The following is a 25,410-nucleotide window of genomic DNA, read 5'->3' as shown; positions in this document are numbered from 1 at the left end:
ATTAAAGTCCGAGTCGAGCCGAGCTATATCAATATAAACGAGGTTTTCACAAATGAGCCTTGATAAACAAGCACGATCAAATTTAAACGAACATGTTAATAAACGTAATATCATTTTAAATTTTTTAAAAATAATCAATTCGAAATAAATATTTTGCATAGTATACTTTAATAGTATTTTATAATCCCATAAATGAAAATATTCTAAAAATTGAAGTTTAACAAAATAATTGCAACTTAGGTCTAACTTATAATTCGAGCTTGAATACCAATAATGTCTTGGCCTAGTGGTTAAGACTGAGGGCTTGTGTACAATAGGTCTCAGGTTCGAATCCCCCGCCCCCATTTGTAATTTATATTGCCCTTGTGGCTCATTCGCACCAAAATAAAAATAAAAATTCGAGCTTGAACGAGCTTATAAACGAACAATGGCGAACGTATAAAGGAACATGAACGAGATGTTCGCGAGCCTAAATGAGCCGAAAACCAAGTTGTTTGAGCTAATATCATTTATTAAACGAGCTTCAAATTTTTGTACGGACTCGTTTGTTTATTAATGAACGAGCTTCGACCGAGTTTTTACCGAACTTGTTCACGGACCTATCAACTCATTGACAGAGAAAAAAAGAGAAAAATATTATACTCCAGTTTTTTATCCGATTCACTGGAGCTTAGCTCTGACTACTTCCGGATTCGACCCTAATAAGTCTCTCAATAAGATTTTCTACATATAGCAAGATTCAAACACGAGACCTCCCTTTTAAATATCACCAAACTGCTTACCAATTGAGCCAACTCTATACTCTTACGTTGAAGTCCAAAACAAAATACTCCCTCTGTATTTATTTAAGGGATACACTTGCCTTTTCCGGCCGTATTTATTTAAGAGATACACTTGCCATTTTTAGTAACTTATCAACTCCACCATCTAATTAAATAATCTATCTACACCCCATCCCACCCCCAATCCCCTGAAATGACATAGTCCCCACTTGTTTTACATACGGAGGGAGTAAACAAACTGTATGTAAACCTCGGAAGCTCGGATAGTTAGATTGAGCGACCCGAAGTTGAGCGAAGGCCCACTATTTCCGTGCTTGTTCACAGTACGTTGTAATTGTTTTGCACCCCTAGCCACCTTTCCCCGCCATCTCTTCATTCCAGAGGCGGCGCCACCGCTCCACAGCCGAGGCCGACACTCCTTTCAGTTATCACTCATTCAATTCCTTGCTAATACTTACCTCTCAGCTATTTATCTCTCTCTCCTGAAACAACCCTAAAACCCCAATTAAACCCTCTTTTACAGCAACTGAAGTTACAAATTTGAATTTAAAGAGGCATGGGCCGTTCGAAAACACCTTCAAAGAAGCCACAAGCTCGTGGTGTGGATTTCAAGGTAGAATTTTGTCTCCTAATTAAAGTATTTTTTTGTGTATTTTGGATGAATTTGTGCTTAATTATTTGTTATTGTTTTGCAGAAATTCAAAAGGAAGTTGGGCAGGAAGTTGCCGCCGCCTAAAAATGCTACTAATACTGAAATTAAATCCAAAGGTATTACGGAGTACTATAATATTTTTGGCAATGTTTGTGTTTACTTAAATTACAGAACAAGGAAAATATTAAATGTTCGAAATGCGGCACTAAGAAAAATGATGATCATTTCAAGCATTAGAGATGTTGATTAATGCTGCGATATTCGACAGATGTTTCTGGCATGTATATGTGCAACAGTTCAAGTGTTGGACTGCTTTCATGTTTAGTTCCTTTTGAATTTCGAGCGATTAAATACTCTATCTTTTTACTCCCTAGTAGCTGGTGAACGTTCTTTTTTTTTATATCATGCTTGTATCTGAATATGAATAATACACTATTTGCTGAATTCCATAGTTGTAATCGTTATTGAATGGATCAATAATTTATATAGGATTTGTGTTTAAAACTTTATATTTAATTTTTAATTGATGTGTTACTTTCAATGTAGTAATGTGGTTTATTGCTGTTGATGAATGTCTTCTTAATTGATGTGTGTGGGCAGTTTTAATTCTTCCGGAGCAGAGTGTTGCATTGGATAAGGAGGGTGTACCTGTGAGCAAGAAAGGCCTGACACTGAAGGAGTTGCTGCAGCAAACATCTCATCATAATGTCAAAGTTCGTCGAGGTTTGTGTCAACTTAATAGCCTTTATCCTCAATGGTGTCTATAAGTATTACTCTAAGCTGTGATTGAAAAGAATGGTTTGCGATTGTGATGGTTTACTTTGACTTAGTAGACGAGCAACCATATGCATGACTTGAATGGATGTTCATTAGTTCATTATTTGTTCCTGCTATTAAGATAACATGATAATCAATTTGACTATAAAATTGGTTTCTTTGTATATAATTTCTTGTATGTGCCTTTTTATAGCATACAAAATGCTTGAACAACTCTTTTCTCCCCTTATATATTTCTTTTTTCAGTGATAATAATGTTCTTTGTATGGACATAACTTATACCATTATTTATTTGCAGAGTCATTATTAGGTATTAGGGAATTATTGCTCAAGTTCCCAGCGGAGTTGAAGATGCATAAGAATGCTGTTATAGAGAAATTGCGTGAACGTATCAGTGATGACGATAAAGTAGTTCGTGAAACTCTGTATCAACTATTTAAGGCTATTATCCTCCCAGGGTGCAAGGAGGTAAAAAAAAAGTTCTGCTTGCTACTGGACTTATCTTTCCTAGCTGATTGGTGGTTTTAGAACTTTACTTCTTCGTCCTTCACATCTTGGTAAAGCTATGATGCAATTGATACAAATTTCTTTTGTTTCCAGAAGTTTGAGTCTAAATAACTTTAGTTATACATAGCGCTTGTTTGGTAACATTGAAAAACAAGGGAAGTTAAAAATCCTAGGAAGTGGAAGAGAGTGAGGTTGTTTGGTTGACAAAAACATGGGAAGTTGCACAAAATGGAGGAAGTTACTTACCTAGCCCCTCTAGGTAAGTGGAATTCTATGTTTAACGAATCAACATTTTACAATTCCTAAGAAACTCAACTACATGGGAAAAACATCTTCCTAGACAATATCTTTCCCAAGTTCAACCAAACAAGAACTAGTATCTTTCGCAGTGTTTTAATGCAAATTGCAGGTCTTGTATTGGTAGTATTTCAAAAGACCTTTTTGAAAGAAAAAAAAAACATTATTCTTGTTATACTCTTCCTAGCCTTTTAGATTTTCTTTAATACGAGTCTCCTAGTTTTCTTTTTCAAATTTTTTTCTTGCTAGTATTAACCTGATAGAACTTCTTGTATGTCAGGCATTTCTATTGATCTTTCTCAATTGGGTTTAGGGCTTAAAAAGTGATCACAATTTTGTTCTACCATGATTAAGCTTTAAGTTCACTTGTTTCAGAACAATTCTCTTTTCTTATGTCCTAAATCTGTAAGAATTGAATTTATCCTATCATCTAAATATTTGTCTCTGTAATGACTTGTTAACATACTAAAATTTCGATTAAAATCATGTTATATTGCACAGGTATTGTGAAGTGGTGTATAATATTGCATTGATTTTACATAACGACGTATGATCATAGGTTGATAATATAGAGTGATGTTTAATGTTGCATTGATACTGTGTAGTGAAAATCTTTTGGGTTAATTAGAAATTAACTAAACTAACGATATTTTGGATGGAAGGGAGTATGTATTATGTGTATGTCTGGAGCTTGCCGAGTTTCTCAAAAGGACCATAGGATAGTTGGGGATTTCGTACTTGAAGGCCTGGCCAATAACAATACCTCATAATCCTTCCCAACTATGACGACCATGATGAGCATATGAACCCACACTATGGTGCTGGGTGGGCGTCCTGCAATTGCCCATTTATCCGTCTGGTCTCATCTGCAGTTTGCTATGATGAATACTATGGGAGACTGAATTTTTTTTTCCTGCCTGAAATATTTAGTGGCCAAGCCTTGAGAGTTAAGAGAAGATTGTGCACATGGAAATTAGTTAAGTATTGATGATGGATGTGATGGTCAAAGTGTCATTCAGCTCCTCTGTGCCCCTAATTGCAGAATTTCTGTTCACATGTGTAGAGTATGCAAGCTAACTTACCCTTGATTACTGTCAATTATATTCTGAACAAAGAGAATGTTGTTATAGGGAATTTCAGGGGGAGAAAGAGACAGTGTAATAAGAAAACTAACCCCCAAAAGTGAGCTAAGTTGGAGTGAAGTAATAGTACTTTTTGACAAAAATGGAATAAAGTGAAAGTGTGCTAAATATTTAAGGGCCAAAATTGATATTTGTCGGGAATGTAAACTATGGCCAAAGTTGGAATATGCATAGGGTTTGACATTATTTATTTACTTTCTTAATTATATTCACTTCATTTGTTTGGCTTATTTGTGATGCTGTTCTCATCAGTATATTGCGTGTTTTCTTCTATCTTTTGTAGGACATTCAGGGTGCTCCTATATCTCTAATTATGGCCTATATATTTAAGGGAATGACACATTTAGCAATTGATGTTCGCTTTATGGCTTTCAAATTCTTCGATCTTGTGGTTCAGAATTATCCTCCAGCTTTTTCCACATATGCAGAAAAGGTATTATGAGTTGAGATTTTATTATATATTTTAGTATGTTTATGTGGGCTGGTATGAAATTACATTCTTAGGTGTTCCCAAAAGTATCTTTGGGTACAAGGGTACACCTACCCCTAGATGTACCTTGTAACCAAGTGGACATCCTGGTCTGCTGGTGCCCTTCTACTAGTATCTGGCTAGCTTGTTCCCTAGTCAGTCTAGTCCTTGATGCAATTAGTTATCATTTCGTGAGATTATTTAGTGTTGTTCTTGTTTGTTGTACCTGTGTTCTTACATGATAGTGAAATATATCATTGCATGTTCACACTCCAACTGTTGCGAGTTCTTCGCTTCTCTTTTCTTTTATCTTCCTGCTTTCCACCCCTTTTAATGGATGGTGTAGTTATTGACTTGTTATTGATTAGATGATGTAATTTATTATTGTTGTTATTTTCCCCTTCATTTGCTTCGCCTGAAGTTAACTGAAATATTTGTTGGCTGTAATACAATCTTGTCAAACTTTGATGCCTATGTTCTCGTAAAATAATTCACGTGTTGAATATGTGAGTGGAAGAATAATTTGTTTGAAGAAAGCAACCGAATCATTGAGTTAACCCTAGTGTTACATCCCCAGTTTGTTTCAAGTGCTGTTTGTTAGGCCCTTGATTGTAATGTTGCATCTGGTGTCATAATGAAATTTTGCAAACAGAGCTTTAATGTTGCTGTCAGTTTTTACAAGCATTAATTTGAGCTTTTTGCAGTGGTTATTTGAGGAAAAATACAGTAATACGCCTCTGTCTCCCTCTGTTTTCCCCCTCTTCCCCTCTCACCTTTTTTTTTCCTCCCACCCCCCCTCCTCTCTCATCCTGGTTTGGTCTTTGATCTCTTCCCTTCCTCCTTTCCACTCTTCTGATTGAATGCAGGCTTTAGAAAATTATACGGATCTACTACAGAAGAACCAATTCCATTTGGAGGACAAAAACAAACTCAAGTTTGCTCTTTCTTCCCTTGTGCGTTGCTTGTCATTGTTGCCATCAAACGAAAGAGGAGTTCATTCTTCTGGACAGGTGCCATACTTTTTAAATTTTAATATGTAGCATGCATCTAAATTTTGTACTGATTTTGTAATAGGTTTAGCAATTTTTCAGATTTAACTAATTTTGAACATCACTTCCACATGTTACTATGCAAATTTTTTATTGGTAACCTGGACTGTACGAACAATGATCTGTTGGACCATTGATATCATGGTTGTTCTCGTATTAGAGAAGCCAAGGGAAGAAGATTTTACGATTCAGTAAAATATCATTCTGTATTTTCGGAGTTATACCTTTCAAAACAGTTGTTCTTGTTAAACTCTGAATTACATCCACGGGGATTATAGAGCTCATATGAGAACCGTGTTTGTCTACATAATTCAATTGATACCGCTCTTCACTGGTTTGCATACATCTTTAACATTCAGATCTTTCTATATGTATTACATTTGTATGGCTTTCATTTTTACTGAGGTGTTAGGGAAAAGTATTTGTTATTATCCGTGTTTTAACTATTAAGTCATTTTTTTAATATACCCTTTGATCATGATATCTAAAGTCCGTCTTTAGCCCTGGGGGCTTGGCACACCAGTTAGCTTGAGTTCAAAACCAGAAATACAGTGTTCTTTTTGCTTTTATCTTTTTGCTTTGCAATCAATCCCTTTGTATAAACGAGCCTAAAAGATAATAGGGCAGAAACTAAGTACACTAAGAAACATTTGAGCCTGTCAAAAGTATCACACTCCCTAGTTAATTTGTAACCTTGATTAGCAAATCCTTGGACTTAAAACACAAGTTATAATTGGTCCAAGGCAATAGTGATATTGACATCCCTAATGGTTATTGGACGAAGTACTTGAACTCAGAAATGCAGATGTCCAAAGGGATGAGAGCAGGAAGTCCCCTAAACGATAACGTATGTGTGTGGTTCTTGTTCAAGCACAACATCCATAAAGTAGATTTCTGTCTTCGTCTAAGCAAATACTCCCTCCATCCCTTAAAGATTGCCCCATATAGCAAACTTCACTTTATTAAGACTTGAGTAAAATGTGCACGTGGGTTGGTAAAGTGGGCCCATGAGGAGAGAGATAGAGAAAACGGGATAACTTACTATTTAAGGTATGAGGCAAACTCAAAGGACACCCCAAAAAGGAATATGGGGCAATCTTGAAGGGACGGAGGGAGTAATGAATACGAGCGAAATATTAGTTGAAAGCAAAGTTTTAGATGGCAAGCAGTAATCTTCTTACGCTAAGAGTTGCTACTGATTCTGCATCCTCCAATGACACACAAGGAGCTATGAAAAGCCTTTCTCGACAAGTGATATTATAACCCAAGTTTCAATGTCAACATTTCTAATAGTTCAGAGAGAATGCTGTGTTTTTGTGTTTCCACTTCATCTTAACATCTGGAATTGGGGATACATTACTTAATATGTTAGATAGGCTGGAATTTTGTAGCCCTCTAATATTTAGTGAAAAAAGAGTCTGGTTGTGATCTCTTTGTCTTGGCGTATGATTCCCTTGCAAAAGGACCTTTATAGCCACTTCCATCCACAATGTAATTAGGAATTCAGTAGCTCATAAAAGGAAAATCCTGTGTTTGGATAGATACCTTGGATAAACTCGATTCTAGTCTTAGGGCCAAATAGAGAATCTTTTGTTGATGTGTATATATTTTGTCTGAAGGGTTGACAAAGCCAATCATTCCTTTTTACCATTTTGAGTTGGCCTCTCGGCAGTAGTGTTGTGCCCTGTTGGTTCTTTATGGTGCAAGGACAAAGGAGGATATGACCAGCCAAACTGTTTGCCACTGGCAGAGTTGGGGGGTTAGGATTTTTGGTTTACGAATATTTTGGATGTTTTATGCTTCGAGAGGAATGGCCGGGTTTGAGGTACCTAATTTATGTCTTACTTCTTTTTTTTTTTGGATTTTTTTGTTGTGAGTCCAGAGAATTTGTTTCATGTCCTTTTAGCTCTTGGATCTGGTATGGCTCGATATAGTTTCCAGTTCTACAGTGGGATAGACATTACATATAGACAGTTTTAGTTACCAGACTACTCATCTTCTGAGTTAATTTCACCATCAATTTTGTTTCTTGTTCAATCAAAGAGAATGAGACAACACATATGTTGAATTGGTTTTCACTTATAATGCCCTCTGTTACAATTCATGTGAATTAATTGTATGAGGAGGCTTGGTTGCATTGTTATTGCTAATTAATCAGGAGACATTTTTCCCTCAAAAAAATTCAGGAGACATTTAGTTATATTTTCACATCGTAGTGTATCAAGTCAATTGAACTCAATTGAGCTCGAACTCTATAATTGCCATTAATCAACCAAATCAAGTGAAGGAGGTTGTTGAATCTAGGATGGATTATCCATCCTTATATGAGCTCTTCCCGCGAGTATAATATTGACTTGTTCGCCAAAGCTAATTTCATAAGCCCTTACAAAAATTATCTAAAATACTAACTTCTTCCTAAAAACCTGAATTCATCGAACACTAAAAAGTATGTTATTTAGTGGATTGACCCATTCAAACCACTTACATTTCTAATAAGTTATTGTTGGGCCTACCATTCTAGACTAAACAAGTTTGATTTGCCTATCATGATATCATCCTTTTGGCCTTTAAGTCAAGCTTGTTGGACACTTCCTCACTTCATACATATTGATTTCTGTGGCATAGTCTAGTGTTTTGGCTGTCATACCGATGTCAATATGACTGGACATCGCTTCAAGTAAGAAATACGGGTCAGATACGTCATACGTCACTTTGCACAAGGATACGACTAGATTTTAGGTTCGAGTATGTTATTCTATATCTGTTAATTGAGGATCTTATCTTTGAAATCTGTTCTTGGGATGTTGGGGCTTTTTTCCGGGACGTTGATTTGTGAGAATTGGTAAGAGTATCGGATACAGAATTAAAACTCATTCATTGCCTTTTTTTGTTTCTTGTAATCTGAAACCACGGAGGGGAGTTTTATTCTAAAGATTTTGACTTTTAAACTCACAATTTTTTCTTTTTATTTTTTAAAACCAGAGATTAATATTTTTCTACATAATAGATTTAAAAAAAAGTCATAGACCAAGGACTCAAGGAGTATTGATTATACTATTTACTACCTCTCCAAAAGAACACTTAACTGTCGTTTGACAGTATAAACTGTAACTATATGAAATTTGACTTTTTTTTACAAATTTTGTATCCCCGTATCCGTGTCCAAATTTAAGGTGCAACTTTTCAGAAGTAACGTGTCGGGAACTCTGTATCCGATATCGTAACCGTGTCCATGTAATGCAGCCATAGTTTTGTTTCCTAATAATATGATAGTTGTGCACTTGTAGCTTTTCTTTATGTGAGTTTAATAGTATCAAGAACCCTCTTTTTCAAAAATTGACATTCAAAAGCCTTCACGTTTAATTTCAGTCCATTAGCACTCGAGTTAGCATGGATTCAATATTTTGATTTGGCTCTATTGTAAATCCAATCCCATCACTCTTGATTTTATCTGCGATGTATCCATATCTAGTTCTCTCATGAAATTCCCTTCTGAATTCTGATGTCCCTTCCTTTGACATATTTGTGCTGTTGAGGACTTGAGGCACCTTTACAGTCACACTTCTCTGAACTTATTATCTGTTATTTTCATGAAACACATGCCATATATGGCCATATAATTGCTTCTCCTGCTGTTATTTTCCGTTAGCCTTCTCAACTTCAGATTTGATTCTATGACGTGTATGTCTATAGATAATCAGTTCTCAGTTATCTCTTCTGATGCAGACCACTGCTGAAAAAGAAGTACTGCATGCTTTTGAGAGAGACGTGCCTAAAGATTCTACTGGTATGCAAAGATTCTCAAAACTAGACTTTGTTTGTTCCTTTTTTGCTACAACTTATTAATACTACTACACTATGTGATCTAAGTATAAAATATAAATTGTAACATGGTTCCAATGATTGCCCCTTTTTTTCTTCTAAATGTGCCTCCACGTAGTGTAAGAGTTCAGGTTTTGCCACTTGGTAAAAATTTTTGTATGATTTACTTGTAATCAGTGTTTGTGAATTTCTGTTCCTTCTCTGCATTGGAGGCACATTCTCACTGCTCAGTGATAATTGAGTGAATGATATGGTTGGACCCCTGTAGGGCAGTAGGGGGCATAATCAAATTTGGAAACATCTTTTCCATTCTGAATTTCTGGTAATGTTACATACTGTGTTACCCGTACCAAATCTCCATGTTTATGTCCATACGTAGGGTGCTTTATGCGTTAATGTGGATGAGGATTTTGAGAAGAGCTTAGAAAGAAGAAAATAAATGTAAACTAAATTGCTGATGGCTGTGTGACTGTCCCCAGCTTGGCTTTGTGGTTGAAGTTGAAAGTCTGACACTCTGACTTCCCGTTGCAAGACTACCATTTGAGTCTTGCTGTTGGCAGTTTAAGATTATGTCTGTTTTCAAATCTTAATTTTGTTGAAGGATGTTTTGTTTGTCATGTTCTCTTTCTTGTAGGGCATATTCTGATTGTTGGCAAATTGAAGGATCTTGTGCCTGTTCTGGTCAATTGCTTCTATGGCTTAATGTCGGAGGCCTACTCTCAGCCCCAACTTGACTCACATTATTTCGACTGCATGCTATCTATACTTCAGAGCGTAGATCTAGTTGTTGGGTACAATGTGTACGGAATTGGCAAGTATCAACAGGAACTACTCACTTCAATGTCCTCTAATTCAAGAGCAGATATCTGTCTACAGGATGAGAAGTTCCCTTCTCTGCTGCTGGATAGACTTTTTGCTGTTTTCCCCATGCAACCAACTCGTTCTCTTTCTGAGGAGGTATTCACTTTTCTGGGAAATCATATAGCTTTTGTGATCCTCATATGAATTTCGTGAAGCATGTTTTTCTGTGATGTATGCATGGTTAGTTGTAATATTTCATGCTTTAGACTGGCAGTAATATAAAGTCAAGGGGGGGGGGGGGGGGGGGGGAGTAAAGATGGGAACTTGAATATCTTGATTCTGGGCCATCCTCTTCATTTGTTTGAGTATTTTACTTTCTTTAGTTTGAGAAAAACCTGCAGCGTTGTATTATTTTATCTATTGAAGTATTGAAGTTTCGTCTTTTTGTTTTTGGTTTACAGAATGATCACCATGACCGCAGATATTATATATTAAATGCTGTAATATCCCGAATATTTTTCACTTTCAACCAACACATCTGCCCGCTTCCTGTTTTGTGCGGTAGATTCTTGAGCTTCTTAACAAATTGGCTTTTTGAGGTTCGTTTCTCTTTATACATTTCATTTGAACTCTAAGATATAATATATTATAATTGAGGATGTCCAACCTGTAAAATTGCTGTCGACATGTTAGCATATCAGCTGATTTCCAAATGTTGAAATACATACTAGCTTCTCATGTTGTTTATAGTTATTGTATAAGACATCACAAGATGCTAGTATTCCATGTTGCTTGTTTCACACAATATGATATAGCTAAATGGTTATTATGTTTGTTAACCGTTTCCCATCATAGAACTTCTCTCGTATAATGACAAGACATTTGATTTTGTGATGGAGCTACGATAACTGAGTCTTGTTTATTACGATATCGCTAAATTGGTTAACATGCCCTTTTTAAAAAAAAGTTTTCATGTATACCTGGACTGCGTTGTTCAATGTAAAGTAAAAGGCAGCCTTATTTTATGTGCTTTCAATGAGAAATGTGCCGGTTTTCTCTCGGATTGGACAATGGTCGCAAAATTTGTTGTAATGCCTTGTCATTATAATGTCATGAGGAAACGGACTTAATGTATCAGAACAAAGAGACATTAGCTGCCTTCCATATTAGATGCTATCTATTTTTGTTGGGGACTCCAGGTTATCTCAGCCTTAAACTTTTAGGGAAATTTCCTATGCGAGTTTCGGTTGGTCTCTCTCATTCCAATTTTTGTTCCCACTTTTTCAATTTTGGTCCGTCTTATTTAATCTTCTTCTTACCAACACCCCTTCCCCCCTCCCAATTGGGAGGTAGGGCCTCACTTCCCCTCTTCTTCTCATTGACCTTTCTTTTTCCTCTTTTCTCTTGCTATGGGACTCACCTGACTTTAACTAAGCTGAAGTTATTTTTACTGAAAATTTGTCAAATAACGCCTTTGATATAGGCACTTTTGTCATTTACTACCTTGTCAATTTTATTTTGAAAATTATTACCTTTTGATTTACATTATTAATTCTACATATAGCTGGGATCCTTTACTTTTATTTATGGCCAATCTATGATAGCATCGATATCGGACCTCGACTTTTCCATATCCTCGAGCTTAAAACCTTGTTGGTTAAATTAAGCCTTGATTTGAACCACCCAATCTGGCTAAAAGTTGTAATATCAATGTAAATACTCCCTCCGTCCATTTTTATTCTTTACGTTTGGTATCATGCACGCGATTTAACAACTACTCCCTCCGTCCCGGAATACTTGCACCGCTTTGCTTATAAAGTCGTCTCGGATTACTTGCACCATATCTATAAATGGTAAACTTTTATTAATATTATATCAACTACCCACTTTACATGTCATTTTATGGTCTCATACTCTCATGCACCCTCCCCCCACCCTTACCCCTTTAAAAAGTTGACACATATCCCCTATCTACATTAAAAAAATACCCCACTATCAACTACCATCCAATTAAATAATAAGTCAATTACGTTGCATTAAACTCTGTGTCGGTCAAACCGGTTCAAGTATTCCGGGACGGAGGGAGTAATTAATGTTGATAAAGATTTCTCCTTTTTTTAAGTTAAACTATGCAACTTACGATTATGATAATTGTTTTCACTTTTATCCAAAATATCACATTGGGAAAATGTGAGAGATGTAATGTCTCCATGAGAAAGTATGAAAGGTTTAGTGTCTCAATGGTTTTAATTAATTAAAATAATGATTTACACGATTTTTGACAGAATATTAAAGACATTTATGATACAATATAAAAGAAATATTCTAAATGTAAAGATTAAAATGGGTCACCAAAAATGAAAAGCGTAAAGAATAAAATGATACATAGGGAGTAGTTTTTAAAGGTAGTAGTTTACAACTTCTTTTCTGAAAGGCTACAAGTAAAAAAAAGTAACCTGAAAGGTAGAAATTAACAACTTTTGATTACTGATCAAACCTTGTTATTAGGGATTATAACTTATTTTGCTGATTGAAACTAATTAATTTTATTCTTGGTTTTTTTTTTAATTGTATGAGTTCACTGTTTTAGTAGATTTGAAAAAGGTTGTGATTTACCAATTAGAACTATTTTTTAAATAAACTGATACTTCCCCTATTCCATAATGATGTTCCAGTTTCCATTTTTCAAGTTTGCCAATGTCATTTTATATCATCTTATTTCTAATTATACATTAGTAAAAATTATAACATTTTGATATTCTAAAAGTACTCATTGAGACGCATCAAATAAGACCCTACATGAATATGTTTTTCTTATATATTGGAAAGAATTTACAAGTCTCTTCAATTGTGAATAGTGTCAAACTTCTAAATTGGAACGGAGGGTGAGTTTTCAAACTAATTGAGTAACTTGGTTATTACTGATCAAACCTTGTTATTGGAAAGTTTTTAAACTAATTGAGATGCATCAAACAAGATCCCACATGACCATATATTTTCTTAAGGATAAATGACCAAGCGTAGTCAAAGTAGATTGTATGAATAGTCTAAAAAAGTTTAATGGGTCATCTAACAGAGAGCGAGAAAGCATATAGTTGTAGAAATCAGGTAGTTGGTTAGTTTTGGTAAGCTGCTTTGAACTTAAATGCGTGGGTGACAGCTAGGAATGAGAATCTTCTATAATTAGCTTTGGTGTAAGTTGCAGAAGTTGTACATTTTAGATTTTATGGAAGTCGATTCCTGAATATAATTGTTCTCTTTTTGGCTTGCACTAATATTCCCATGCAAGATTGACATTAGCTGCCTTGATGACAGATGCGGCCTTATAGATTTCTGTTAACCTTCTATCAACAAGCCTAATTGTCTTCTGAATATGCAGCATAGACCCTTTGCTCCATTCATAGACTTTTTCACCAGACAAATTCTCTTTTTTCGTACTGTAATAAAAATGGGACCATCATTCTCTTATTATTGATATTATGAGTATGTATAGTATCTACCAATTTTGTATACATAGTTTAATATTATTTGTTTCAATCTGCAGATATATAGAAGTAATGTTTCTGATAAAGCATTCTATGACAAGCATCTGCCTTCACTGATTCCTTTTATTCCATTTCTGGTATCAACCGTAGATGATCAGGAGCATCACCTTCTTAAGGTCTGTTCCCTCACAATACATTTTTGTTTGTTCCAGTTAACTTCTCGAAATTATGGCATAGCTCTGTAAATCGTGGTGGTTATCTTCTTGGTTAAATAGAGGTGACCTGTTAAGCTAAAGTGGCCACATGTAACTCAGAATATGGATGAAATTAGGGATTTGCAGTTGTGTTTGGTATTGTTGAAACGACAATTCCTATGATCTCTTACACCTTTAAAGTTCCATGTTGGTGTTCACTTGGGTTATTTGGTTGACATTTTACATGAAAACCAACTACTCTGTGTTGCTACTCGGGTACCCATGTCGGGCAAGGGTATGTGTCCAAGTATCCGACTCGGTTATTTTGTGAAAAAAATTAATGATTTTAGTCCAAATGAAGTGTCCGGTTTCCATACCTATGTCCGAGTGTCGAGGATACGACACGGATACTTGAGGTAAAATGAAGAGTTCAAGTAACATAGCCATGTTGACAAAGTGACGAGGGGATTTAACTTCATTATTATTTAATGCCAGTAAAAAAACCATACTGGTTAATGAAGAAACGTATTCAGTTATGTAAAGCCTTGCCTGAATTAGACTTAGTGATTATAGGGGGGGGGGGATTTAGTAGAGGAATCATTACCAGGTAAGTAGTTGAGGGGATTATTTTTCCAAAGAACTGGATTTGGTATGTTATTGTCAGTACTAAATTACTAAATACAAATTTTTTTTTTTTTTTTGTGTGTTAGGTAATTATTGAATGAGCTACTTTTGCATAAGATTCAGAAGGTGTTGATGATTTCTAGATGAAAGATCAATTATAATTTGGAGACTAGGAAGAGAGAGAATAAGAGAGGACATAGGAGAGGAAAATAGAGAATAAGACATGACAGAGGAGAGGAATAGAGAGAGTCTGATTTTTCGGGGCTGCATTGTTACTCGAGTAATTCATAATTGTTACACTATGGGGGGCTAGGGTAATGTATTGCACCCATGTGGAGGGGAAAAGTTAAAGATCTTACGATTACAACCCTAGACCCCCCCTAGATTTTACCCCCTATTCCACACGATCCAGGCGACCGCTCAGCCTGAATTTCTTTTGGGACAAAGAATCTTTTGTAAAAGGAGTTAGGGAAGTATGTAAATGAAAGACCTTCTGTGATTCCTGATTTAGAAGAGAAGTTAAGTAGGCCATTTGAGATCCAACTGTGGATAATTAATAAGGCGATACTGGTGATGAGTAATCTACTTCAAGTTGTTTGGAATAGCATTGGAATTGGTTAATATGTGAAAAGTTGGTGTGATATTTCCTTGGTATGGGTTGATGCTAGAGACTTGATGTTATTTTGCAAGATGGGATAGGCCAAGGGGGGGGTTGAGTTTAGAACATAATTGCTCCGAAAAACAATTCCTTGTCAGAGATGATTATGGCACCATTAGTTCTAACTCTTTTATATGAATTATGGGACTGTATGAAGGCAAATTTATTGCCAATCTGATCTGAGGTTCGTGTTTATGACTAGGGTCTGATTTGAGCACAAAACCAATGCATCATGGCATGATGGCACTGATCTTGAGAGGGCTTTGGTTCAGCAAAACGGATTGGAAGTTAGATGGGTGTTTCAACCGCTTAGGTTTGTCTGTTTTTGGTTTTTTCAATTAAGGAATATGTGGTTCAGATTGATAGAAGGAAATGGAGGGAGAGGATAATGGATGACGATCACAGGAGATAAAATCTTGGTTCATGTAGCCAACCCCATCATTGAGATTGAGGTTTCGATATTGTTTTAATTAAGGTATACGTGGTTCAACAGAATGTTGTCTGGAGGATTTCTCCACTTTCTATGTTTCTGTTCATATCCAATTAAAGAATTCTTCTTACTTAGAGACTTCTGTCAAGGTTATATATATATGAAGTAGAGGAGTTTAATTGTGACATGCCTTCTGTCATTAGACTAAAAGGATCAGTCTAGAAAACATGATCACTGGTGAAAGAGGTTTTAATTCCTGACATAAGTTGGTGGAATAGGACCTAAAGGGGATTAATGAACTTTCCAGTTAGCATTAGCTGAATTAATTCACTGACCAAAATGGAGAATTTCAAGTAAAGGAAAAGAGAGCTAATTGTGCTAGTAATATTATTTTCTTGTTTATGTAAGGGAAAAGAGAGATCACCTTCATTTGGACTTTGCACAATGGTAAATCATGTATCCTTGTTGAGACTTCAAATTGAGCAATTCTTATTAGTCTCAATATGTTTAACCTAGTTGAATTCTCTATGAAGATAATATGAGTTCCTCATTGCCTGCTGAAAGGACTTTGGTGTCATGATGGCTTTTGATAACATCCCTAGATATTCAACTGTGTTCTGCACTTCTGATTCTTCATTGTTTCATTTATCCTTGTCTAATGCTATAATGTTTGTGTTCACTTATGAATAAACTTGATTCATCTAAATTGCAGGCTTTCACCACAGCGTTTGGAAATTGCAGTCCTGAATCCTCAATGAAAATGGCTTGCCTGGAAGCAGTCGAAGAGATGCTAGTTCTTGTATGTTCTTAAATACTTGAATATGTTGTATTTCTTTTTGTTAAAACAGTAACGTTTATAGTTGGAAAAGTGGGTGTGAAGACTACAATCCTGGTAGCTTAAGGATATAAATTGCTGTCAAAAGATTCATAACCTGCAGAAACTGGTATGTCTGATAAATTCTGACAAGGTCGGCAAGAGAGAGATTTTATCACCGGTTATTAGCTATATGATGATTGTGAGAACGAAGGGGGGAAAAGCTATTATCAAAATCAAGGGTAAAGAATAGAAAGTGAAACAAAAGAGTTGCAGAAGACAGCCACCAACAATCATTTTACAATGCTGCTATTACATTTTTAGTTTCAATCCTAAGTTTTCACGTGGAACCTTTAAATAGGTGGGTTGAGTTGAGTTGGTGCCTGCTGGCACCAGTGCTGCGGGCAGCTGTTTCGCATCCCCCCCCCCCCCTCCCCTATTCTCTGGACACAATTTTTTTGTACTGGGCAAAATAGACCATAAATATGGTGCAGCGTAAGTATGGGTGAAAGGGTAGGATTTTGAACTCTCTGGTCCTCTGTGGTTTTATGAGGTAATATTTGGAAGTTAGTTATCTTAATGATTTTATTAGCCTTATGTTGCAATGGATGACTGTTTATGATTACCTTGTAGTCTTGCACGATTTGATAGTATTGCTAAGGTCACTAAGTACTGGTGGTTCCTTAAATCTTTACAGTATTTAGATGGGGGGGTTGTAAGGGAGTGAAGGAAACAGTTCAGAAAGTAAAAATTGGAACAAGCACATGGAGAAACATTGTTCTTGGTACTCAGTAAAACAGGCAAGAGTTAAGGTACAGTGTAAAAGACGGATGGAAGGGTAGGATTTTGGAATCTCTGGTTCTCTGTGGTTGTATGATGTAATATTTGGAAATTGATTTTCTTTATAATGTTATTAGCCTTGAGGTTCATGAAAATGATAATTGTTTTCTGGTTACCATGTAACATGTGATAGCAATGCTAAGATCACCTTCACTAATTGCAGAAACAAGAAATCCTATTTTCCGATGCGGGTGATAAAGAAATACTGGACTGTCAGAGGACTTGGATACACGAGATTGGGCTGCTGCTGAATTCAAATGTCAATCGAAAGCCAGCAAGCTTCCGTGTATGAGCCCAACCCCTTCTTATCATAAATAAATACATGTCAAGTTTCTTGTGGCATATACTTTTTTTTTTTTTTTGGCTTTTATAATGACTTATTTCTCATGTCAGCACATGCCATTTTCAACAGGCAGTATTGCATCTTTTGCTTCGCCTAGGGCAGATTGGACTATCAAACAGTGATCTTGCAGTGGAATATGACAAACTTCAGGATGAGCTGCAAAAGTATTATTGCATAACCACAGAGAATGGTGAATATTTATCTCCGTTTTCTGTCTTTTTGGGTGGAATCTTCAGCATCAATTATAAGTTAGTGGTCCTTGGATTAAAAAAAAGAGAACAGGATGAGTGAGTGGAAAACTATTTATACTGGACGCTTAACGTATTTTATTTCTGTATTAACTCGATTGTTTCGTTATCTAATAATTGGTATGCTTAGCCAAGAAACTGAAATCATCGGGATTTAAAAAATAGAAGATTCATTGAATACCCTAAAGTCCCTAATTAAATCTCTTGTTAACACAAACAGGATAATTGGTTGCTGGAGTGTCATACTCCTTTTGTGTTTCGTTTTGCTAAATGTTGTTCACATCAATTGTCAATGTCAACCCTCTGCTCACCTGAGGCTAACTATTGTGATAAGGTTAATGTGCACTGTCGATTACTTGCCTGGTAAAGAAATACGCTTTACAAAACCCCCCTCCCCCCTTGCAGTGGATAAAAAATAACAAAAATGAGTTCATCGCCTCCTCTTCCTTTTATTGGCCATTTATACATATTTTCTATAAATGATACCTAGTTGGATTTGTTTGTCAAAAATAGGAGTTATGTTGTGTAGCCGTAGCGAAAGAAATGATAACCTTAATACTGCGTATTTACTATTCATTGCTCTGATTCTTGTACCTTTTTGGCTTCTCCATTGATTATACCCTGTTTTACCCTTTTCTCCCATCCCAATCATATTATTTTGTCCATTAATCATGATTATTTTGTATTGCAGGTCATATATGCTATGGCCCTTTTATGGAACTTCCAAAGGAATCCCAAGAACTTTCCATTTGCTGTCTCTATTACTTTTCTTCTTTGAACAGACATTTACTTGCCTCACTGGCGTTATGCTGCTTATGTAAGCTATCCTTGTCTTGTAAGCAAGAGAATGATGCCTAATATTAGCACCTAAAACAACAGACAGAATTTCTAATAACCTGCGTTCACACAAATGTTATATATACTATTGAAATTCATTAGAACATGTCAAGATAGGCTATTTACCTTGCCTATATGCTACAGTGTGAGAAGATAAGAATTCAGCTTAATTTATGATTTATAATGTGTGGAACTTTACACCATGGCTTATTAAAAGTTCTAGAAATTTGCACTATGCTCTTTGCATTTGAATTGATCATTGATATACTTAAATACTTTTTTTTTAATTGATTCCAGCTCATTCCTTGGGGTCCTCAGTATTATTTCGGATCATAGAAGTCCTACATTCATCTTATAAAGCTGGTCACATCCTTGTCGTGGACTATATCAGCTTCTTGGTCACTTTACTTTCACAATATGAAATATCTCCGGGTAAGTAATGTTAGTAGCAGTTTCGTTACATGTCTCATTTTTACTTTTTCCAAAAGTATAAATCAGTCTTATCTCTTGGTTAGGACTTAGGACCTGTTCAATATCATTTTTTAATCTCATTTTTTTTAACTAAAAAAAATGTACAAACCAAAAAAGTGGCGCCCATTTGTACTCCCTCCGTCCCACATTACTTGTCCGTCCCACAATACTTGTTACACTTCTATATTAGGAATGACCCCACAATTATTATAGTCTCTCTCCTTCCACTAAAAAAGTTTGGTCCTGACACCCTCTCTCATTCAATTAGAAAAATACACCACTAACCCTTATCACATCTACTTTTTCAATAAAATAACAATTGATAACCACACAACCACTTATCACCTAAAACTTTGTGCAAAGGTAAGTGTAACGAGTAGTGTGGGATGGAGGGAGTATAATGAACGTAAAATTTGCCAAATTGCTATCGTGTATTTGATGTCATTTTCAAAATATACATGACTACTTTGAAGTTTATTATACAGCTTATATCATGTGACTTCTAAAGTCTGGAAACCAAAATTTTAAAGCATGCAATAGTTCCGAATGTTTCCGGAGGGAGTTAATCATGACAATAGTTTGTTTTGGGGCTTATAGCGAATTTTTTCTGATAGTTAAGTACTGATAGTTAATCCTTTTTAAACTCCTATGATTACAATCTAGAATCTTGATAAAATTCTGCATGAAGGATATTACATAAATATTGCCGGAGTATAAAGCTTCCTAACATGTGTTGACCGTGATTTCTCACGCATACATAAGATTAATTGAAACCAGCCTATTCTTTGTATTTCGAGTATCTCTTTATTTCCCTGTCATTCACTGATGTGTCATGCAAGGACGTCCACTTTTTCCCTGCCTATGGCAGAAGAAAGTTACTCGTACTAAGCTATTAAACTGTTGACAATTTGGTGAAATAACCCAGGCTACAATGCCTCTTCAATTCATTTTAGCAAACAGTTAATAGTGATTCCCATCTTCGGCTGTTTGGTGTGGAGGGAAGGTGGGGGGTTGGAATGACTAGATATAGTGATCTCCCTCAGTTTTCTTAATAATTTAAGATCAAGACGATGGAGTGGTAAATCTTATCCCCTTGGAACATGATACTCTGCCTCTAGGCGATGATTTCTTAGCAGCTTCAGTGGATAGAATTGGTGGTGTGAGGCCGTGTGACCCTTGCCTCTTGGTACTAATAAGGTTGATGGTCATTTGCATGACCTTCATTAAAAGATTGAGTTGAATCTTAGCTACCCAATGGGGACAATTTAGAACCTGTGGCATTGGGTTTTTTTATGGAAAGAAGAATGTGAAATGATAAATTAGAAATTTGGACTCAATTGTTAAGTCTGATCTGATGTTGTTGGTCTAAAGAAAGGGGACTTCTTATCAGGGTTTAATTTATTATTTTCTCATTGACTGCTAAGGATGTCTTATCCTCTAATTGTTCTCTTTTTCCTTTTTTGTGTGATAATCTTTCTTATCTGTCCATAAAATAGTTTGTTCTTCTTTTGCCTCTTCATTGCAGAGAAAACCTGTAGCGATGTGGAGAAAGAGGCTAACTTAGCCACTTTTAGATCTGTCACTGGACGTATCTGCTGTTTCCTAAGTCAGATGGGAGATCCATCACTACTTCTTCAGATATTAGAGGATGTGGTGCTTGATCATATTGTGAGTAGGCTAAACATTTCCTCATTTCATGTGTGGCCCTCATTATTTTTTAGTTGGCCCAAGCCCCAGTTTTTTCATCCCAATCGACTCTTGCGTGGACTAAACAAACGTTGTCCATTTTGAATGTGCTGATTTATCCATATAACTGGTATAATTTATCAGGTTTTTTTAATGTATATTTTCTTTCCCCAGTCACAGGAATTACCAGTGCATAACGCTTGTGCATTGATGGGAATGCTTATAACAGTGGACTCAAGACCAACCAGACTTTCAGAGAAAAGTATCATCAAGCTTGGCAATATTGTTTTGAGTTACATGATTGATGTTGCACTTGTAAGTGTCGATTTTGTTTCACTCTTGGTCCTTATCCAACCTCGCCGTTTTAATGTTATTTGCATGCACATGTGCTGGTTTCTGCATTTGTGGGCTTATAATTCAAAATGGTATTGAGTGCTTATACTTGTTTTTATTATCCAGTTATGGGTCTCAAAAATGTCTGAAAGTTGCTCCCGTGGAATTGTCACATTTTGGTGGCATACCTCTCTTTTCGATTAACCATGCTTGTAAAAATGGACTGAATTGAAGCTTTTGTGGAGCTGCTTAGGGTTGTTGCTGTTGCTGTGCATTTGATTTTTTTTTTTTAATATTATTTTTCACTTGGGATTTCTTTCATCTAGAAATAACTGCCAACTTCCATGTTGATTTAAGCCATTGTATAGACTTTCTAGTCTTTCTTGAACAAAGACATTCAAGCTTTAAATGATTTTCGCAAGTTATACAAGTTTTTTATATCCTTAGTATTGTGTTTGGTTAGCAATCATGGTGGGTAAGAGAGGGAAGGGAAGGAGTGTGCTTGCATTTTTCTTCCAGATTTTTACAACAGTAGAAAGATTTGGTTTGTCAAAAGAAGAAGGAAAATGGATCCCTTTTATTCCCATCCCATCCTTCTCCCCATTATATCCAAAGACATTACTATCTGACGATTCTTTTGTTGACTTTCTGCTTCTGAAATTATCGATTATGAACATCATATGAGAGATCACCAGAGTTTATGGTCTTTATGCAGTTGTTTCCGGAACACGAGGAGGACAAAATGGCGTGGCATGATTATCTCCTTCCTTGCTTTTTTCTGTTGGATAGAAGTTCCATGTTTCGTAAACTTCTGCTAGATAACATGGGATCTTTGATTGGAGAATCTGGTGAATTACCTTTCTTAAGAGAAACTCAACTTACACGAGATCATCCTAGGAAAATAAAGGCTATTGTTTCCATTATTTCAATGATGTCCATGGATGTCAAAATGCGAAAAGTTCTTTCTTCATGCCAGACAGAAATCGATAACATTTTTCGGAGCATACTCTTGATACAGGTTTGTACATTTGTCTTAACTTGCATGTCTTTAAATATTTTTGTGTTTGAGATATATGGTCCTTTGCTTCTAAACACAAGGGGTCACTTTTTAATGAGCCGATTTGAGCTCAAGGGCAAGCTTACTTGACTGAATTTGTGATTGAGCTCAAGCTGAGTTTTGATCATGTTTTCGTTTCATTCTAGAGGAGTTAATATGAATTGATAGGGAACTGAAGATAGTCGCTTTTGCATTGAACTTGTTGAAATCATGGACTGTTTTGTTTAATTTTGCCCTTCATTTTGCCCTACAGTATCACTTGTCCTGTTGATTAAAATTTGAGGCAAATTATAAGACTGACTTGCTTAAAGTTCCATTAGAGCTGAATTGAGGCTTTTGAACTCTGGATAGTATTAAATTCTACACTTTGCACCACATGCTAATTGGCTTGTTCTTTTCATTTGAAGCAGTCCTCCATGATGAGCAGCATGAACATTGAACAGAAGCATCAGGTACAAAGTTCTGTAGAGAGGTTGAACAATAAGGTCAGTGGCATATTCAGCATGACATCCTGATATCAAATGCAGTTTCAAGTCAAGCAGTACAGCTTCCCTATCTAAATCCTGGTGTCATGCGGTAAAAAAAATCCTTCTAATTGAGCTTCATCTTTCACTCTTTGAATTGTTGGCATTCTCTTTTAGTGTACAGTTGTAATGTACTCAGTGCACCATCTCCTACACCTAGTCCCCCCTTCAAGATGCTTTTAACATGGCAGAAAAAAGAGAGAACTATTCGGGGAGAGTTTATATTAGTTATTAAGAAGGTATCTAAAAATTTAAAAAGCAATGTACTGCAGAGGAAAAGGAAAATCCCCTCGTCCCGAACTAGTTGTTACATTGTGTCAACCTTTCATTATTAAGAATGAGACATGATTTTACAAAATACCCTTTTTAATAGATATTGTCATTTCTATCATCATCCTATCACTTAAATAAGTAGTGCCATAATTGCAATTTTATCGTAAACCATTACTATAGTAGGAAAGGAGACTAATTTTTTTCAATATTCTGAAACAGTATACGTGATTTTATATTCTGGGTGGAGGGAATACTTTGATGTCTGCCGTTACTGTACAGAGTACATGTTCTAAATGTTCTTCAGTTTTGTGCTGCTTGTCACCCATCTCGGTTTGCAAGACTTGAAATCTGAATTATCTTTTATCTATATCATGAAAATGGTTGAACATACATAATATATTTCTTATTAGAAATACTGAACACGACGTAAACCTTACAAAGAAAACGGTTAACAAAGACGTTAAATCATTTATGTTCCGACTTCTGATGATTCATTTTATACATCCTCCTGTTTTTGGTTGCACCTTTCTGTTTTCTTGGTAAGACTTAGTGCTCTTTGACCGTATGTTTCTACTAATACATAATAGAAAATAAATCTGGGATCTTATTACAGAATAAATTCAGTGTCAATCTAGGTGCATAAAGCTATTTGTGTGAAATATGTTGCTTATTCTTTGTTCTTCTCCGCTCTTGTTTTGGCAGGGATCATCACCATAAATATTGCGGCTATTTCACCAAATACACCTAAACTTAATCATATACTTCTCCATGCAACAGCAGTCAACATGGATATAATTCAAATAGATCTTATGTGCACCATGTCGAGTCAGATCTTTAGCGGGAGCAATGTTGAGGCTAAGGCCAATATAGTCGTCGTCGCCCACACAATTTTGTTAGGTATATGCTAAACTTGTCCCTGTGTTTTAGACTTAGGTTTATTCTCACTGTTAAACATACATGTCTTCTTATATACAGATCCTTTCACATTTTAGATGTTTGGACATTTTCATGTATTATGATCGATCCCTTCTAAATTCTTACCCTTTAAATACAAAGCTGCTTTATATCCAATGATACTACAGTAATACTTTGTATGATACTACCGTAATACTTTGTATATAATTGTAGAGAAATTTATTTTCATATTTTCTGGCAAATTATCATTCTGGTGTTTTTCTATAAAACTTGCACGATTTCAGAACTTTGATGTCTAAGAAATTTCCCTTTACCTCCTATTTGTTCACATTTCTTTTTTTGGTCGTGTCCCATTTTTGTTGACTCTTTTGTTTTTGATATTCGAATTCTGTAGAAAAAGGTTTAATTTTGTTTCTCTTTCTATACCCTATCATATCTCTTAAATTTTATGACCCCTGCCTGGCCAATTTCAGTGTTTTTTCCACTACTTCCGACTTCAATTCTGAAGGTTGGGTGGAGGAATTGTTTTGGTTTTTTATTTCAATAATGCTAGGGCTTTTGGTTGAATTTGTTAACAAAAACATTGGAAGGAACGAGCAATACTTTTCTTTGACAAGGTCACTAAAAAAAGGTTTTTAAACTCCTTGAAGCTCGAACAGTTAAAAAAGTCACTAAAAAAAAGGTTTTTTAAATCCTTCAAGCTCCTTTTCTAACCCAAATGAAGTTCGAACCGTTAAACTTCAACAGTGTGCTTGGTACTGGGAAATTGGTTGAAAAAGAAAGGAACAGTTATTTTACCGTGTAAGGCATTATAAAAAAGGCAAATTTGCCAAATAAAACCTCAAATTTCTAATTTTGTCAATTACAACCTTAAAAGTGTACATATATTTTAAATTACAACCCGAAATCATTTTCCGGCAATATGGCCGGAAAATGATGTCATAACGTTATTAAAAAAAAATATGACGTACATAATATCTGTAAAAAAAAAAAATTAGGCCCTGTTCGGCAAATTTAGCGGTAGCGGGTAGCGGTTGAGTAGCGGGTAGCGGTTAAAGTAGCGAGTAGCGGTGAATAATAGCGGGTAACGGTTAGCTGTCAAAGTAGCGGTAACTAATATGAGTGTTCGGTAAAAGTAGCGGTTGATATTATAAAAATAAAAATAAAAGCAAGAATATTATTTAAAACTTTATTATAAATTTGTCAAACACTACCCGCTACCTTAAACGCTATTAATTTTAACGTTTGACAAAAGCTACCCAACCGCTACCTCAACCGCTAACCGCTACCTAAATCGCTACTTTACCAAACACTTACAAATTTTACAAGTAGCATCTTGACTAGGTCAAAACGCTACCCGCTACCTTAAACGCTACCGCC

The 25,410-nt window shown here is 35.7% G+C and overlaps 1 protein-coding gene across 2 annotated transcripts; it reads left to right on the top strand.

Annotated features, from left to right (window-relative positions):
• The first annotated feature begins 1,041 nt into the window (after positions 1-1,041).
• Positions 1,042-24,316, top strand: LOC110794765 (uncharacterized). 2 transcript variants are annotated; one of them, XM_021999719.2, is made up of 20 exons: positions 1,042-1,395; positions 1,478-1,550; positions 2,035-2,157; positions 2,510-2,679; positions 4,441-4,590; positions 5,493-5,636; positions 9,402-9,462; positions 10,132-10,454; positions 10,760-10,897; positions 13,843-13,959; positions 16,402-16,488; positions 17,507-17,629; positions 17,756-17,876; positions 18,626-18,751; positions 19,069-19,203; positions 20,768-20,910; positions 21,103-21,243; positions 21,977-22,279; positions 22,726-22,894; positions 23,818-24,316. In XM_021999719.2, exons 1-19 carry the CDS (start codon positions 1,339-1,341, stop codon positions 22,831-22,833), a joined length of 2,643 nt encoding a protein of 880 aa, XP_021855411.1. In that variant the 5' UTR covers positions 1,042-1,338; the 3' UTR covers positions 22,834-22,894; positions 23,818-24,316. The 2 variants fall into 2 exon arrangements, with proteins under 2 accessions (XP_021855411.1, XP_021855412.1); XM_021999720.2 differs by having other exon boundaries at positions 1,043-1,395; positions 22,729-22,894.
• Positions 24,317-25,410: the final 1,094 nt, after the last annotated feature.

Source organism: Spinacia oleracea, chromosome 6 (genome assembly GCF_020520425.1).
Source record: "Spinacia oleracea cultivar Varoflay chromosome 6, BTI_SOV_V1, whole genome shotgun sequence".
Lineage (NCBI taxonomy): Eukaryota > Viridiplantae > Streptophyta > Magnoliopsida > Caryophyllales > Amaranthaceae > Spinacia > Spinacia oleracea.
This window is presented reverse-complemented; position numbering and strand designations above follow the sequence as displayed.